Source organism: Apteryx mantelli, chromosome Z (assembly GCF_036417845.1).
Source record: "Apteryx mantelli isolate bAptMan1 chromosome Z, bAptMan1.hap1, whole genome shotgun sequence".
NCBI classification, from domain to species: Eukaryota; Metazoa; Chordata; class Aves; order Apterygiformes; family Apterygidae; genus Apteryx; species Apteryx mantelli.
In genome coordinates this window covers 10,678,417-10,692,432 of record NC_090020.1, presented here as the reverse complement: position 1 = coordinate 10,692,432, position 14,016 = coordinate 10,678,417, and the positions used below count along the sequence as shown (strand labels likewise).

At 53.2% G+C, this 14,016-nt stretch overlaps 1 protein-coding gene and 1 long non-coding RNA gene across 4 annotated transcripts; both read right to left on the bottom strand.

The window, feature by feature from the left end:
* Window positions 1–68: 68 nt before the first annotated feature.
* Window positions 69–4,453, bottom strand: LOC136995407 (uncharacterized). 3 transcript variants are annotated; one of them, XR_010886995.1, is made up of 2 exons: window positions 2,854–4,453; window positions 69–1,198 (listed from the first exon to the last, which is right to left on the bottom strand). XR_010886995.1 is itself a non-coding variant. In XM_067316295.1 (2 exons), the coding sequence occupies exons 1-2, from the start codon at window positions 2,198–2,200 to the stop codon at window positions 1,104–1,106; spliced, it is 966 nt and encodes a 321-aa protein (XP_067172396.1). In that variant the 5' UTR covers window positions 2,201–2,259; the 3' UTR covers window positions 69–1,103. The 3 variants fall into 3 exon arrangements, 2 of the variants coding, with proteins under 2 accessions (XP_067172396.1, XP_067172397.1); XM_067316295.1 differs by lacking the exon at window positions 2,854–4,453 and adding an exon at window positions 1,330–2,259; XM_067316296.1 differs by lacking the exon at window positions 2,854–4,453 and adding an exon at window positions 1,330–2,259 and having other exon boundaries at window positions 69–422.
* Window positions 4,454–9,837: 5,384 nt separating this feature from the next.
* LOC136995376 (uncharacterized) lies at window positions 9,838–12,084 on the bottom strand. Its single transcript, XR_010886949.1, has 2 exons — window positions 11,755–12,084; window positions 9,838–10,099 (listed from the first exon to the last, which is right to left on the bottom strand). It is a non-coding gene; the product is annotated as an uncharacterized lncRNA (long non-coding RNA).
* Between the last annotated feature and the right edge of the window lie 1,932 nt (window positions 12,085–14,016).

Here is a 14,016-nt window from a genome sequence, read left to right as displayed (position 1 = left end):
TCGTTCTTACCGAGGAGGCACGGGGCCTTCTCCCCAGGCCCCGGACCATCACCACACAGACACCAATATGAGGAGTGGCAAAATGGCGTTTAATGAAGCGTGTCCTGCTCTTTTATAATGCTGTAAAGCCCCGCCTTCTTCTCCGGCAGCAGTGCTCCGCCCGTTACAACCTTCCCATGTTCCGCCCCGCAGTGCCTCCCTGCTCATCCTTTTTCCTCCACATCTCCCCCTCTCCCATCAACGTTGTTTCGTTATATCGAGCGGGACGCAACAAAACACGTGGAAGTGCAGCGTGTCTCGACGGGACCGCCATCGGGTGGTTCCTTGCATTAGTAGCTTCGTGAGCGGAGCTGTGTGCTGCCTCCCCTTCTTCTGCTTCTTAACGCAGGCGGTGTCCTTGTCTTCGTCGGTTCAGGGAAAACCTTAAAGGCATAGGCGGGATTGCTCATTTCCAACAGACTATATTCCCCCCCCCCAAAGCCCAGCCATTCCTCCAGAATTTCTCCTTCTTGTTGTCGAGCAATCCAGACGCGGCCCGCTACTTTCAGCAAGGCTGTCTTAACACAGCTCAGTACTATACACAGGCATAAGGCTATAACTATGAGGATTAACAAAATGTGCAAGCCTTCAGCGAGCAGTCCTGTTAGCCACTGTGGTAGATTGCCAAACAGGTTAGTTAGCCATTCGTCTAATGGCGTTTAATGTGGGCTGCGTGCAAGCTTACATACAGGTGCACTTCGTTTCCACCCCTAGGCTGCGCGTCACACCGCGTGATCTTCCGCTACGCCTAGTCTACCGCTTCTCATGCAAATATCCTGTCTAGAACCTCTTTTTTCTGTACTATTAATTGATATACTCTATGCTCATGTCTATCAAGCAGTTAAGCCGTACATGCCGTAAGCAATAATTCAGAATTAGCAAGCCGCAGCATATCGCTATTACTACTGTGAGTGCTATCAAGCCTAGTGTTATAAGCCATTTCTAATCAAACCATGACAAGATCCACGCCCCTGTGTTGACTTGTTCCCCGTCAGGAAAGTCTCTGTCGGCCCCGCCTCGGGGTTGAACGGGATGCAGTAGTGAGCTGCTCTGTGCGCCTGTGCTCATCTCCTCCAGTATGACTCTGCGGTCCCCGGAATCATGAAGCCGGCGATAAACATCAATGCAGCCATGCAGCAGCATCCCGTCTGGCGTCGCCCTGTTCAGGATGGAATCTCACCAAGAATGATTAGTTACACCCCAGACCCTCCCGTACGTGCATTTAGGTCAGGTTTTATGCATTTCATTGGAACCCATCTTATCTGCTCCTCCCGTTTTACCGCAGCATACCCTCTTCCCTGTGATATCCACAAGAGAAGCAACGCTGTGGTCCCTTTCTCATCTGGTCCACCGCCGTGACAAGAGCCTGCGCTGCTGCTGTTCCCTGATTCTGTTTTTGCAGTACCGTGCGGATGACAACCGAAAGTGGTGTTCCTTTAGGGATCGTTTTCAGGATGTCCTGAGTCATGGCGTCACTCTGCTGCCAGAGGCACTCCATCATGACCGGACCCTGGGCCTCAGGGGGCAAGTCTGACTCTGCAATGGCCCGCTGGAGCCTGTCACAGAATTCAGTGAAGCTCTCTGCGTGTGTCTGTTTTATCTTTGTCCAGGGTGGCTCTACCTTTACTAGCTTCCCGAGTTCTTCATACACGGCCTTTGGGTCGATGGGCGTCCATTCTATGAGACCTCCGGGCGCCAGGCGTACCGGCAGCGCCGATGGCGTTTCAGGGGGTGCCGTGAGTTTAAGACCCCGTAATGTCACCGCCCCCGCTGATAGTTGCCAATCTGGCAGGTATAACTCGGCTCGGGGCTTTTCGCCACTGGAACCGTCCTGGGATCGTGTGTCGGCCAGTCGCTGCAGCATCCGCTGTTGTTTTTGTACTTCTCTCTCCAGCCTCCGCATGAGCCGCAGCGCCTGCTCTAGTCCTATCTCCACATCCTCCTCCACCTCCTCCGCTCTCACGCCTCCCTCACACTCCCCCCCCCGATAGACTTCTTGAAACCGCCTTGTAAGGCTGTCCATCTCATCCTCGCTCACCCGTTCCCTCCCACTGGCTCGTCTCGTACTATCGAAGGTGACTCTCCTCCGCCCTCTTTCTCTGTCCCCGGCGCCATCTTTGGCCGCTGACTCGCCCTGATTCCAGCTCTTATCAGGTACCATGAGTGCCCCGGGGAGCCACTCATTCGGTGTTCGTATTCTCCCTCGCTCATTCTCTCGCTCATTCTCTCATTCTCTCGCTCATTCTCTCGCTCATTCCCTCGCTCATTCTCTCGCTCATTCTCCCCCCTTTCTCCTTCCCCCTCGGGCTCACTGGGCGCGACGGGGCAAGGTTGTCCTGCTCTGTCTGCCTGTCGCAACTCGTCCCAGGGGTAGTGTGGTGGAGGGGCACGCGAAGCCTCTTCTCCCAACCCGGCTGGCATCACCAAACCTCCGTCCCGTTGTTCCTCCCCTTGCTCTTCGACCCGCTCCTCTCCCCCCTCTGGCGCCGTCTCCTCCGCCGCTCCCTCTATCTCCGTCGACCCCACGCGTATCCCACTCCCTCTAAGTGCCTCTCTAGCCGCCTTCCACGTCTCCCGTTCCTCCCTCGCTCTCCGCAGGAGCATTCTTATCAGCCCCCACGCCTTTAACTCCCTCGCGGATCCCCCGTTCATCGGGAACTCCGCCAGCGCTGCTGTGCATTGCAGCCACAGTTCCTCCCGCAGAATCTCCATAGGAGAAGTAATCACTCCCTCCTTCACGAGCCTCTCTACACACGCTCGTATCGCGCTCGCCTTCAGCGGCGCCCGCCATTCCTTGGCGCAGGCCATCACTACCTTACATATGGCCTCCATGGTTCCGGATCCGGATCCCTTCCTCACGCTCCCGGCGCCTACGCCGGCCGAGCCGCCTCCTCGGAATCACGTCGGGGTCACCACTTGTTACCGTTCTCGTTCTTACCGAGGAGGCACGGGGCCTTCTCCCCAGGCCCCGGACCATCACCACACAGACACCAATATGAGGAGTGGCAAAATGGCGTTTAATGAAGCGTGTCCTGCTCTTTTATAATGCTGTAAAGCCCCGCCTTCTTCTCCGGCAGCAGTGCTCCGCCCGTTACAACCTTCCCATGTTCCGCCCCGCAGTGCCTCCCTGCTCATCCTTTTTCCTCCACATCTCCCCCTCTCCCATCAACGTTGTTTCGTTATATCGAGCGGGACGCAACAAAACACGTGGAAGTGCAGCGTGTCTCGACGGGACCGCCATCGGGTGGTTCCTTGCATTAGTAGCTTCGTGAGCGGAGCTGTGTGCTGCCTCCCCTTCTTCCGCTTCTTAACGCAGGCGGTGTCCTTGTCTTCGTCGGTTCAGGGAAAACCTTAAAGGCATAGGCGGGATTGCTCATTTCCAACAGACTATATTCCCCCCCCCCAAAGCCCAGCCATTCCTCCAGAATTTCTCCTTCTTGTTGTCGAGCAATCCAGACGCGGCCCGCTACTTTCAGCAAGGCTGTCTTAACACAGCTCAGTACTATACACAGGCATAAGGCTATAACTATGAGGATTAACAAAATGTGCAAGCCTTCAGCGAGCAGTCCTGTTAGCCACTGTGGTAGATTGCCAAACAGGTTAGTTAGCCATTCGTCTAATGGCGTTTATTGTGGGCTGCGTGCAAGCTTACATACAGGTGCACTTCGTTTCCACCCCTAGGCTGCGCGTCACACCGCGTGATCTTCCGCTACGCCTAGTCTACCGCTTCTCATGCAAATATCCTGTCTAGAACCTCTTTTTTCTGTACTATTAATTGATATACTCTATGCTCATGTCTATCAAGCAGTTAAGCCGTACATGCCGTAAGCAATAATTCAGAATTAGCAAGCCGCAGCATATCGCTATTACTACTGTGAGTGCTATCAAGCCTAGTGTTATAAGCCATTTCTAATCAAACCATGACAAGATCCACGCCCCTGTGTTGACTTGTTCCCCGTCAGGAAAGTCTCTGTCGGCCCCGCCTCGGGGTTGAACGGGATGCAGTAGTGAGCTGCTCTGTGCGCCTGTGCTCATCTCCTCCAGTATGACTCTGCGGTCCCCGGAATCATGAAGCCGGCGATAAGCATCAATGCAGCCATGCAGCAGCATCCCGTCTGGCGTCGCCCTGTTCAGGATGGAATCTCACCAAGAATGATTAGTTACACCCCAGACCCTCCCGTACGTGCATTTAGGTCAGGTTTTATGCATTTCATTGGAACCCATCTTATCTGCTCCTCCCGTTTTACCGCAGCATACCCTCTTCCCTGTGATATCCACAAGAGAAGCAACGCTGTGGTCCCTTTCTCATCTGGTCCACCGCCGTGACAAGAGCCTGCGCTGCTGCTGTTCCCTGATTCTGTTTTTGCAGTACCGTGCGGATGACAACCGAAAGTGGTGTTCCTTTAGGGATCGTTTTCAGGATGTCCTGAGTCATGGCGTCACTCTGCTGCCAGAGGCACTCCATCATGACTGGACCCTGGGCCTCAGGGGGCAAGTCTGACTCTGCAATGGCCCGCTGGAGCCTGTCACAGAATTCAGTGAAGCTCTCTGCGTGTGTCTGTTTTATCTTTGTCCAGGGTGGCTCTACCTTTACTAGCTTCCCGAGTTCTTCATACACGGCCTTTGGGTCGATGGGCGTCCATTCTATGAGACCTCCGGGCGCCAGGCGTACCGGCAGCGCCGATGGCGTTTCAGGGGGTGCCGTGAGTTTAAGACCCCGTAATGTCACCGCCCCCACTGATAGTTGCCAATCTGGCAGGTATAACTCGGCTCGGGGCTTTTCGCCACTGGAACCGTCCTGGGATCGTGTGTCGGCCAGTCGCTGCAGCATCCGCTGTTGTTTTTGTACTTCTCTCTCCAGCCTCCGCATGAGCCGCAGCGCCTGCTCTAGTCCTATCTCCACATCCTCCTCCACCTCCTCCGCTCTCACGCCTCCCTCACACTCCCCCCCCCGATAGACTTCTTGAAACCGCCTTGTAAGGCTGTCCATCTCATCCTCGCTCACCCGTTCCCTCCCACTGGCTCGTCTCGTACTATCGAAGGTGACTCTCCTCCGCCCTCTTTCTCTGTCCCCGGCGCCATCTTTGGCCGCTGACTCGCCCTGATTCCAGCTCTTATCAGGTACCATGAGTGCCCCGGGGAGCCACTCATTCGGTGTTCGTATTCTCCCTCGCTCATTCTCTCGCTCATTCTCTCATTCTCTCGCTCATTCTCTCGCTCATTCCCTCGCTCATTCTCTCGCTCATTCTCCCCCCTTTCTCCTTCCCCCTCGGGCTCACTGGGCGCGACGGGGCAAGGTTGTCCTGCTCTGTCTGCCTGTCGCAACTCGTCCCAGGGGTAGTGTGGTGGAGGGGCACGCGAAGCCTCTTCTCCCAACCCGGCTGGCATCACCAAACCTCCGTCCCGTTGTTCCTCCCCTTGCTCTTCGACCCGCTCCTCTCCCCCCTCTGGCGCCGTCTCCTCCGCCGCTCCCTCTATCTCCGTCGACCCCACGCGTATCCCACTCCCTCTAAGTGCCTCTCTAGCCGCCTTCCACGTCTCCCGTTCCTCCCTCGCTCTCCGCAGGAGCATTCTTATCAGCCCCCACGCCTTTAACTCCCTCGCGGATCCCCCGTTCATCGGGAACTCCGCCAGCGCTGCTGTGCATTGCAGCCACAGTTCCTCCCGCAGAATCTCCATAGGAGAAGTAATCACTCCCTCCTTCACGAGCCTCTCTACACACGCTCGTATCGCGCTCGCCTTCAGCGGCGCCCGCCATTCCTTGGCGCAGGCCATCACTACCTTACATATGGCCTCCATGGTTCCGGATCCGGATCCCTTCCTCACGCTCCCGGCGCCTACGCCGGCCGAGCCGCCTCCTCGGAATCACGTCGGGGTCACCACTTGTTACCGTTCTCGTTCTTACCGAGGAGGCACGGGGCCTTCTCCCCAGGCCCCGGACCATCACCACACAGACACCAATATGAGGAGTGGCAAAATGGCGTTTAATGAAGCGTGTCCTGCTCTTTTATAATGCTGTAAAGCCCCGCCTTCTTCTCCGGCAGCAGTGCTCCGCCCGTTACAACCTTCCCATGTTCCGCCCCGCAGTGCCTCCCTGCTCATCCTTTTTCCTCCACATCTCCCCCTCTCCCATCAACGTTGTTTCGTTATATCGAGCGGGACGCAACAAAACACGTGGAAGTGCAGCGTGTCTCGACGGGACCGCCATCGGGTGGTTCCTTGCATTAGTAGCTTCGTGAGCGGAGCTGTGTGCTGCCTCCCCTTCTTCCGCTTCTTAACGCAGGCGGTGTCCTTGTCTTCGTCGGTTCAGGGAAAACCTTAAAGGCATAGGCGGGATTGCTCATTTCCAACAGACTATATTCCCCCCCCCCAAAGCCCAGCCATTCCTCCAGAATTTCTCCTTCTTGTTGTCGAGCAATCCAGACGCGGCCCGCTACTTTCAGCCAGGCTGTCTTAACACAGCTCAGTACTATACACAGGCATAAGGCTATAACTATGAGGATTAACAAAATGTGCAAGCCTTCAGCGAGCAGTCCTGTTAGCCACTGTGGTAGATTGCCAAACAGGTTAGTTAGCCATTCGTCTAATGGCGTTTATTGTGGGCTGCGTGCAAGCTTACATACAGGTGCACTTCGTTTCCACCCCTAGGCTGCGCGTCACACCGCATGATCTTCCGCTACGCCTAGTCTACCGCTTCTCATGCAAATATCCTGTCTAGAACCTCTTTTTTCTGTACTATTAATTGATATACTCTATGCTCATGTCTATCAAGCAGTTAAGCCGTACATGCCGTAAGCAATAATTCAGAATTAGCAAGCCGCAGCATATCGCTATTACTACTGTGAGTGCTATCAAGCCTAGTGTTATAAGCCATTTCTAATCAAACCATGACAAGATCCACGCCCCTGTGTTGACTTGTTCCCCGTCAGGAAAGTCTCTGTCGGCCCCGCCTCGGGGTTGAACGGGATGCAGTAGTGAGCTGCTCTGTGCGCCTGTGCTCATCTCCTCCAGTATGACTCTGCGGTCCCCGGAATCATGAAGCCGGCGATAAGCATCAATGCAGCCATGCAGCAGCATCCCGTCTGGCGTCGCCCTGTTCAGGATGGAATCTCACCAAGAATGATTAGTTACACCCCAGACCCTCCCGTACGTGCATTTAGGTCAGGTTTTATGCATTTCATTGGAACCCATCTTATCTGCTCCTCCCGTTTTACCGCAGCATACCCTCTTCCCTGTGATATCCACAAGAGAAGCAACGCTGTGGTCCCTTTCTCATCTGGTCCACCGCCGTGACAAGAGCCTGCGCTGCTGCTGTTCCCTGATTCTGTTTTTGCAGTACCGTGCGGATGACAACCGAAAGTGGTGTTCCTTTAGGGATCGTTTTCAGGATGTCCTGAGTCATGGCGTCACTCTGCTGCCAGAGGCACTCCATCATGACTGGACCCTGGGCCTCAGGGGGCAAGTCTGACTCTGCAATGGCCCGCTGGAGCCTGTCACAGAATTCAGTGAAGCTCTCTGCGTGTGTCTGTTTTATCTTTGTCCAGGGTGGCTCTACCTTTACTAGCTTCCCGAGTTCTTCATACACGGCCTTTGGGTCGATGGGCGTCCATTCTATGAGACCTCCGGGCGCCAGGCGTACCGGCAGCGCCGATGGCGTTTCAGGGGGTGCCGTGAGTTTAAGACCCCGTAATGTCACCGCCCCCACTGATAGTTGCCAATCTGGCAGGTATAACTCGGCTCGGGGCTTTTCGCCACTGGAACCGTCCTGGGATCGTGTGTCGGCCAGTCGCTGCAGCATCCGCTGTTGTTTTTGTACTTCTCTCTCCAGCCTCCGCATGAGCCGCAGCGCCTGCTCTAGTCCTATCTCCACATCCTCCTCCACCTCCTCCGCTCTCACGCCTCCCTCACACTCCCCCCCCCGATAGACTTCTTGAAACCGCCTTGTAAGGCTGTCCATCTCATCCTCGCTCACCCGTTCCCTCCCACTGGCTCGTCTCGTACTATCGAAGGTGACTCTCCTCCGCCCTCTTTCTCTGTCCCCGGCGCCATCTTTGGCCGCTGACTCGCCCTGATTCCAGCTCTTATCAGGTACCATGAGTGCCCCGGGGAGCCACTCATTCGGTGTTCGTATTCTCCCTCGCTCATTCTCTCGCTCATTCTCTCATTCTCTCGCTCATTCTCTCGCTCATTCCCTCGCTCATTCTCTCGCTCATTCTCCCCCCTTTCTCCTTCCCCCTCGGGCTCACTGGGCGCGACGGGGCAAGGTTGTCCTGCTCTGTCTGCCTGTCGCAACTCGTCCCAGGGGTAGTGTGGTGGAGGGGCACGCGAAGCCTCTTCTCCCAACCCGGCTGGCATCACCAAACCTCCGTCCCGTTGTTCCTCCCCTTGCTCTTCGACCCGCTCCTCTCCCCCCTCTGGCGCCGTCTCCTCCGCCGCTCCCTCTATCTCCGTCGACCCCACGCGTATCCCACTCCGTCTAAGTGCCTCTCTAGCCGCCTTCCACGTCTCCCGTTCCTCCCTCGCTCTCCGCAGGAGCATTCTTATCAGCCCCCACGCCTTTAACTCCCTCGCGGATCCCCCGTTCATCGGGAACTCCGCCAGCGCTGCTGTGCATTGCAGCCACAGTTCCTCCCGCAGAATCTCCATAGGAGAAGTAATCACTCCCTCCTTCACGAGCCTCTCTACACACGCTCGTATCGCGCTCGCCTTCAGCGGCGCCCGCCATTCCTTGGCGCAGGCCATCACTACCTTACATATGGCCTCCATGGTTCCGGATCCGGATCCCTTCCTCACGCTCCCGGCGCCTACGCCGGCCGAGCCGCCTCCTCGGAATCACGTCGGGGTCACCACTTGTTACCGTTCTCGTTCTTACCGAGGAGGCACGGGGCCTTCTCCCCAGGCCCCGGACCATCACCACACAGACACCAATATGAGGAGTGGCAAAATGGCGTTTAATGAAGCGTGTCCTGCTCTTTTATAATGCTGTAAAGCCCCGCCTTCTTCTCCGGCAGCAGTGCTCCGCCCGTTACAACCTTCCCATGTTCCGCCCCGCAGTGCCTCCCTGCTCATCCTTTTTCCTCCACATCTCCCCCTCTCCCATCAACGTTGTTTCGTTATATCGAGCGGGACGCAACAAAACACGTGGAAGTGCAGCGTGTCTCGACGGGACCGCCATCGGGTGGTTCCTTGCATTAGTAGCTTCGTGAGCGGAGCTGTGTGCTGCCTCCCCTTCTTCCGCTTCTTAACGCAGGCGGTGTCCTTGTCTTCGTCGGTTCAGGGAAAACCTTAAAGGCATAGGCGGGATTGCTCATTTCCAACAGACTATATTCCCCCCCCCCAAAGCCCAGCCATTCCTCCAGAATTTCTCCTTCTTGTTGTCGAGCAATCCAGACGCGGCCCGCTACTTTCAGCCAGGCTGTCTTAACACAGCTCAGTACTATACACAGGCATAAGGCTATAACTATGAGGATTAACAAAATGTGCAAGCCTTCAGCGAGCAGTCCTGTTAGCCACTGTGGTAGATTGCCAAACAGGTTAGTTAGCCATTCGTCTAATGGCGTTTAATGTGGGCTGCGTGCAAGCTTACATACAGGTGCACTTCGTTTCCACCCCTAGGCTGCGCGTCACACCGCGTGATCTTCCGCTACGCCTAGTCTACCGCTTCTCATGCAAATATCCTGTCTAGAACCTCTTTTTTCTGTACTATTAATTGATATACTCTATGCTCATGTCTATCAAGCAGTTAAGCCGTACATGCCGTAAGCAATAATTCAGAATTAGCAAGCCGCAGCATATCGCTATTACTACTGTGAGTGCTATCAAGCCTAGTGTTATAAGCCATTTCTAATCAAACCATGACAAGATCCACGCCCCTGTGTTGACTTGTTCCCCGTCAGGAAAGTCTCTGTCGGCCCCGCCTCGGGGTTGAACGGGATGCAGTAGTGAGCTGCTCTGTGCGCCTGTGCTCATCTCCTCCAGTATGACTCTGCGGTCCCCGGAATCATGAAGCCGGCGATAAACATCAATGCAGCCATGCAGCAGCATCCCGTCTGGCGTCGCCCTGTTCAGGATGGAATCTCACCAAGAATGATTAGTTACACCCCAGACCCTCCCGTACGTGCATTTAGGTCAGGTTTTATGCATTTCATTGGAACCCATCTTATCTGCTCCTCCCGTTTTACCGCAGCATACCCTCTTCCCTGTGATATCCACAAGAGAAGCAACGCTGTGGTCCCTTTCTCATCTGGTCCACCGCCGTGACAAGAGCCTGCGCTGCTGCTGTTCCCTGATTCTGTTTTTGCAGTACCGTGCGGATGACAACCGAAAGTGGTGTTCCTTTAGGGATCGTTTTCAGGATGTCCTGAGTCATGGCGTCACTCTGCTGCCAGAGGCACTCCATCATGACTGGACCCTGGGCCTCAGGGGGCAAGTCTGACTCTGCAATGGCCCGCTGGAGCCTGTCACAGAATTCAGTGAAGCTCTCTGCGTGTGTCTGTTTTATCTTTGTCCAGGGTGGCTCTACCTTTACTAGCTTCCCGAGTTCTTCATACACGGCCTTTGGGTCGATGGGCGTCCATTCTATGAGACCTCCGGGCGCCAGGCGTACCGGCAGCGCCGATGGCGTTTCAGGGGGTGCCGTGAGTTTAAGACCCCGTAATGTCACCGCCCCCACTGATAGTTGCCAATCTGGCAGGTATAACTCGGCTCGGGGCTTTTCGCCACTGGAACCGTCCTGGGATCGTGTGTCGGCCAGTCGCTGCAGCATCCGCTGTTGTTTTTGTACTTCTCTCTCCAGCCTCCGCATGAGCCGCAGCGCCTGCTCTAGTCCTATCTCCACATCCTCCTCCACCTCCTCCGCTCTCACGCCTCCCTCACACTCCCCCCCCCGATAGACTTCTTGAAACCGCCTTGTAAGGCTGTCCATCTCATCCTCGCTCACCCGTTCCCTCCCACTGGCTCGTCTCGTACTATCGAAGGTGACTCTCCTCCGCCCTCTTTCTCTGTCCCCGGCGCCATCTTTGGCCGCTGACTCGCCCTGATTCCAGCTCTTATCAGGTACCATGAGTGCCCCGGGGAGCCACTCATTCGGTGTTCGTATTCTCCCTCGCTCATTCTCTCGCTCATTCTCTCATTCTCTCGCTCATTCTCTCGCTCATTCCCTCGCTCATTCTCTCGCTCATTCTCCCCCCTTTCTCCTTCCCCCTCGGGCTCACTGGGCGCGACGGGGCAAGGTTGTCCTGCTCTGTCTGCCTGTCGCAACTCGTCCCAGGGGTAGTGTGGTGGAGGGGCACGCGAAGCCTCTTCTCCCAACCCGGCTGGCATCACCAAACCTCCGTCCCGTTGTTCCTCCCCTTGCTCTTCGACCCGCTCCTCTCCCCCCTCTGGTGCCGTCTCCTCCGCCGCTCCCTCTATCTCCGTCGACCCCACGCGTATCCCACTCCGTCTAAGTGCCTCTCTAGCCGCCTTCCACGTCTCCCGTTCCTCCCTCGCTCTCCGCAGGAGCATTCTTATCAGCCCCCACGCCTTTAACTCCCTCGCGGATCCCCCGTTCATCGGGAACTCCGCCAGCGCTGCTGTGCATTGCAGCCACAGTTCCTCCCGCAGAATCTCCATAGGAGAAGTAATCACTCCCTCCTTCACGAGCCTCTCTACACACGCTCGTATCGCGCTCGCCTTCAGCGGCGCCTGCCATTCCTTGGCGCAGGCCATCACTACCTTACATATGGCCTCCATGGTTCCGGATCCGGATCCCTTCCTCACGCTCCCGGCGCCTACGCCGGCCGAGCCGCCTCCTCGGAATCACGTCGGGGTCACCACTTGTTACCGTTCTCGTTCTTACCGAGGAGGCACGGGGCCTTCTCCCCAGGCCCCGGACCATCACCACACAGACACCAATATGAGGAGTGGCAAAATGGCGTTTAATGAAGCGTGTCCTGCTCTTTTATAATGCTGTAAAGCCCCGCCTTCTTCTCCGGCAGCAGTGCTCCGCCCGTTACAACCTTCCCATGTTCCGCCCCGCAGTGCCTCCCTGCTCATCCTTTTTCCTCCACACCTGCCTTTAAACCTCTTTTTATAATACTGACTTTTATTTCACATTGAAAAAGTTTTGCAGATTTGTAATTGCTTTGGCGATTGGAATCGCTTTGGAGATTCTGATGCTGATTATGATTAAAACTTCAGTTTCTACATCACATCTGACTTACCAAATCCACACTACTTTCCTGAGGTATCATGTGGTATTGTTCCTTGAATGTGTCCTGGTCTCATCATTTTCATCTGTCTTTATTAAAAGGACATGGAGGTCTTTCTGATTCTGCTGATCCATGTTACTGCGAACCTTTTTTATATATTTTAAATTACAAACAGAGGAAACATAAAGAATGAGGAAAGAGAAAGAATTCTTAGTTCTTTAAATAAATGAAAAATAAAAGTATCTGTTACAGGAAATGTTATACTGACAATTAGAGAAAGAATTCAGCAAGAATGCTTAGAAAGTATGGTTAGCAGTGCAAGAATCCAGGAGTTAAACAGGTTTATTTCTAAGCAATTCCCTTTATCCTCTTTCTGTGAGTTTACTTAGAGATGCATTTGACTTATTTTAAACATAGATTTGCTTTTCTGACTTTGTGTTACTTCAAAGGTTTCTTTGAACTTCGCCAGTTTATTTTTGGAAAGAAATAAGCACATGAAATTTCAAACTAAATGAAAAATTGTGAATATGTTATGAAATTTTCTACTTTTAGTTAAGATGGAAAATCCCTTCTCAACTAAAACTCTTACTGCATGTAGCACTCATTTATAGTTACCATAATTAATCACTGTTTGCTTGCATTACTCAGCAGGGAGGAAATTTCGAAATTATCTCAGGTGATACAAGGGTGCATTCAAGTTACTATAATCAGTTTCACTGTAACCAGATCTGGCCTAGAAGACTGAGTGATGAGATCTGTGGCTTTCAAACCGTTCCAGTAGTTCTTTTTGAATTTAATTCGACACAGTATAAAAAAAGACATGAACTGCCAGCTCACGAGAAATATTAACAACCTCAAGAACCTTTATTTCTTCCTCTTAAAGTGTTTTTCTACAACTCTGAACGTGTAGATATTTTCCACCACTGTGTTTAATGATGATGATGAACTGCTGACAGTTCATCTTCAGGAGAGCTGGACTTAGTTTGAAGAGTGTGGAACAAACAGGACCCGCTGTGCTGAGGACCTGCAAGGGTCATCTCGTCCAGGCCCCTACTCACAGCAGGGGCCTCTCCAACTGGTTGCTCCAAACACCATCTGGTTTCTCCAGACCTTGTGCAGTCAATATTGTTACACATATATAATAAAGGATATGTCCTAAATATGTGTTCATCGCAGAAGAAGATGGAAGGAGATTGTCCTCAGTCAGTGTTATAATAGCGCAAGACTCTCACCTCATAATATAAGGCCTATATTAGGTGATTTGAAGAGTATTTCATCACTTTAAATTCATACTACTTATTTTTAAAATGTGTCACTTACATCTTACTTTTTAATATCACAATATCAAATACATTTGTAACAATAACATGGGATTAACAGAAAGTGTTAGTCTTTCATACATAATCTCTAAAGCCCTCAGTTCATGAGGTAAAAATTTTCTTAACTTTATGCATACTTGTTAACATACTTGTTAAACTCCTGGAAAAAAATGGGAGTAGTCCTGTAGTTGTTTTTAAATATATATTGAATGTCCTTTCTGGATCTGTGCTCTAGTTTGTGTTCCCTGTGCACCTGCAAAGGTTGCCCTGTTCCTAGCCATAAACAGGGGAAACATTGTAATTACCTCATAATTTATATCAGCTAGGTGTAACAATTAGCCAAATGTGATATTTTAGTATCTGCTTTTGTGGACTCCCTCCAAGAAGCTAAAGAAGACTTTGCTGTCTGAATCCTTGGCTATTTTAAGGTTTCAGAACCCGTGTAGTTTCTTGAAGATGCAGAACTT

What these genes read in the sequence shown, in the direction of transcription:
- LOC136995407 (XM_067316295.1), bottom strand. Translation starts at nt 2,200, where the DNA reads ATGGTACCTGATAAGAGCTGGAATCAGGGCGAGTCAGCGGCCAAAGAT. An exon ending in TGGATATCACAGGGAAGAGG is followed by an intron (nt 1,199 to 1,329) that starts GTATGCTGCGGT and finishes CATCCTGAACAG; the next exon opens with GGCGACGCCAGACGGGATGC.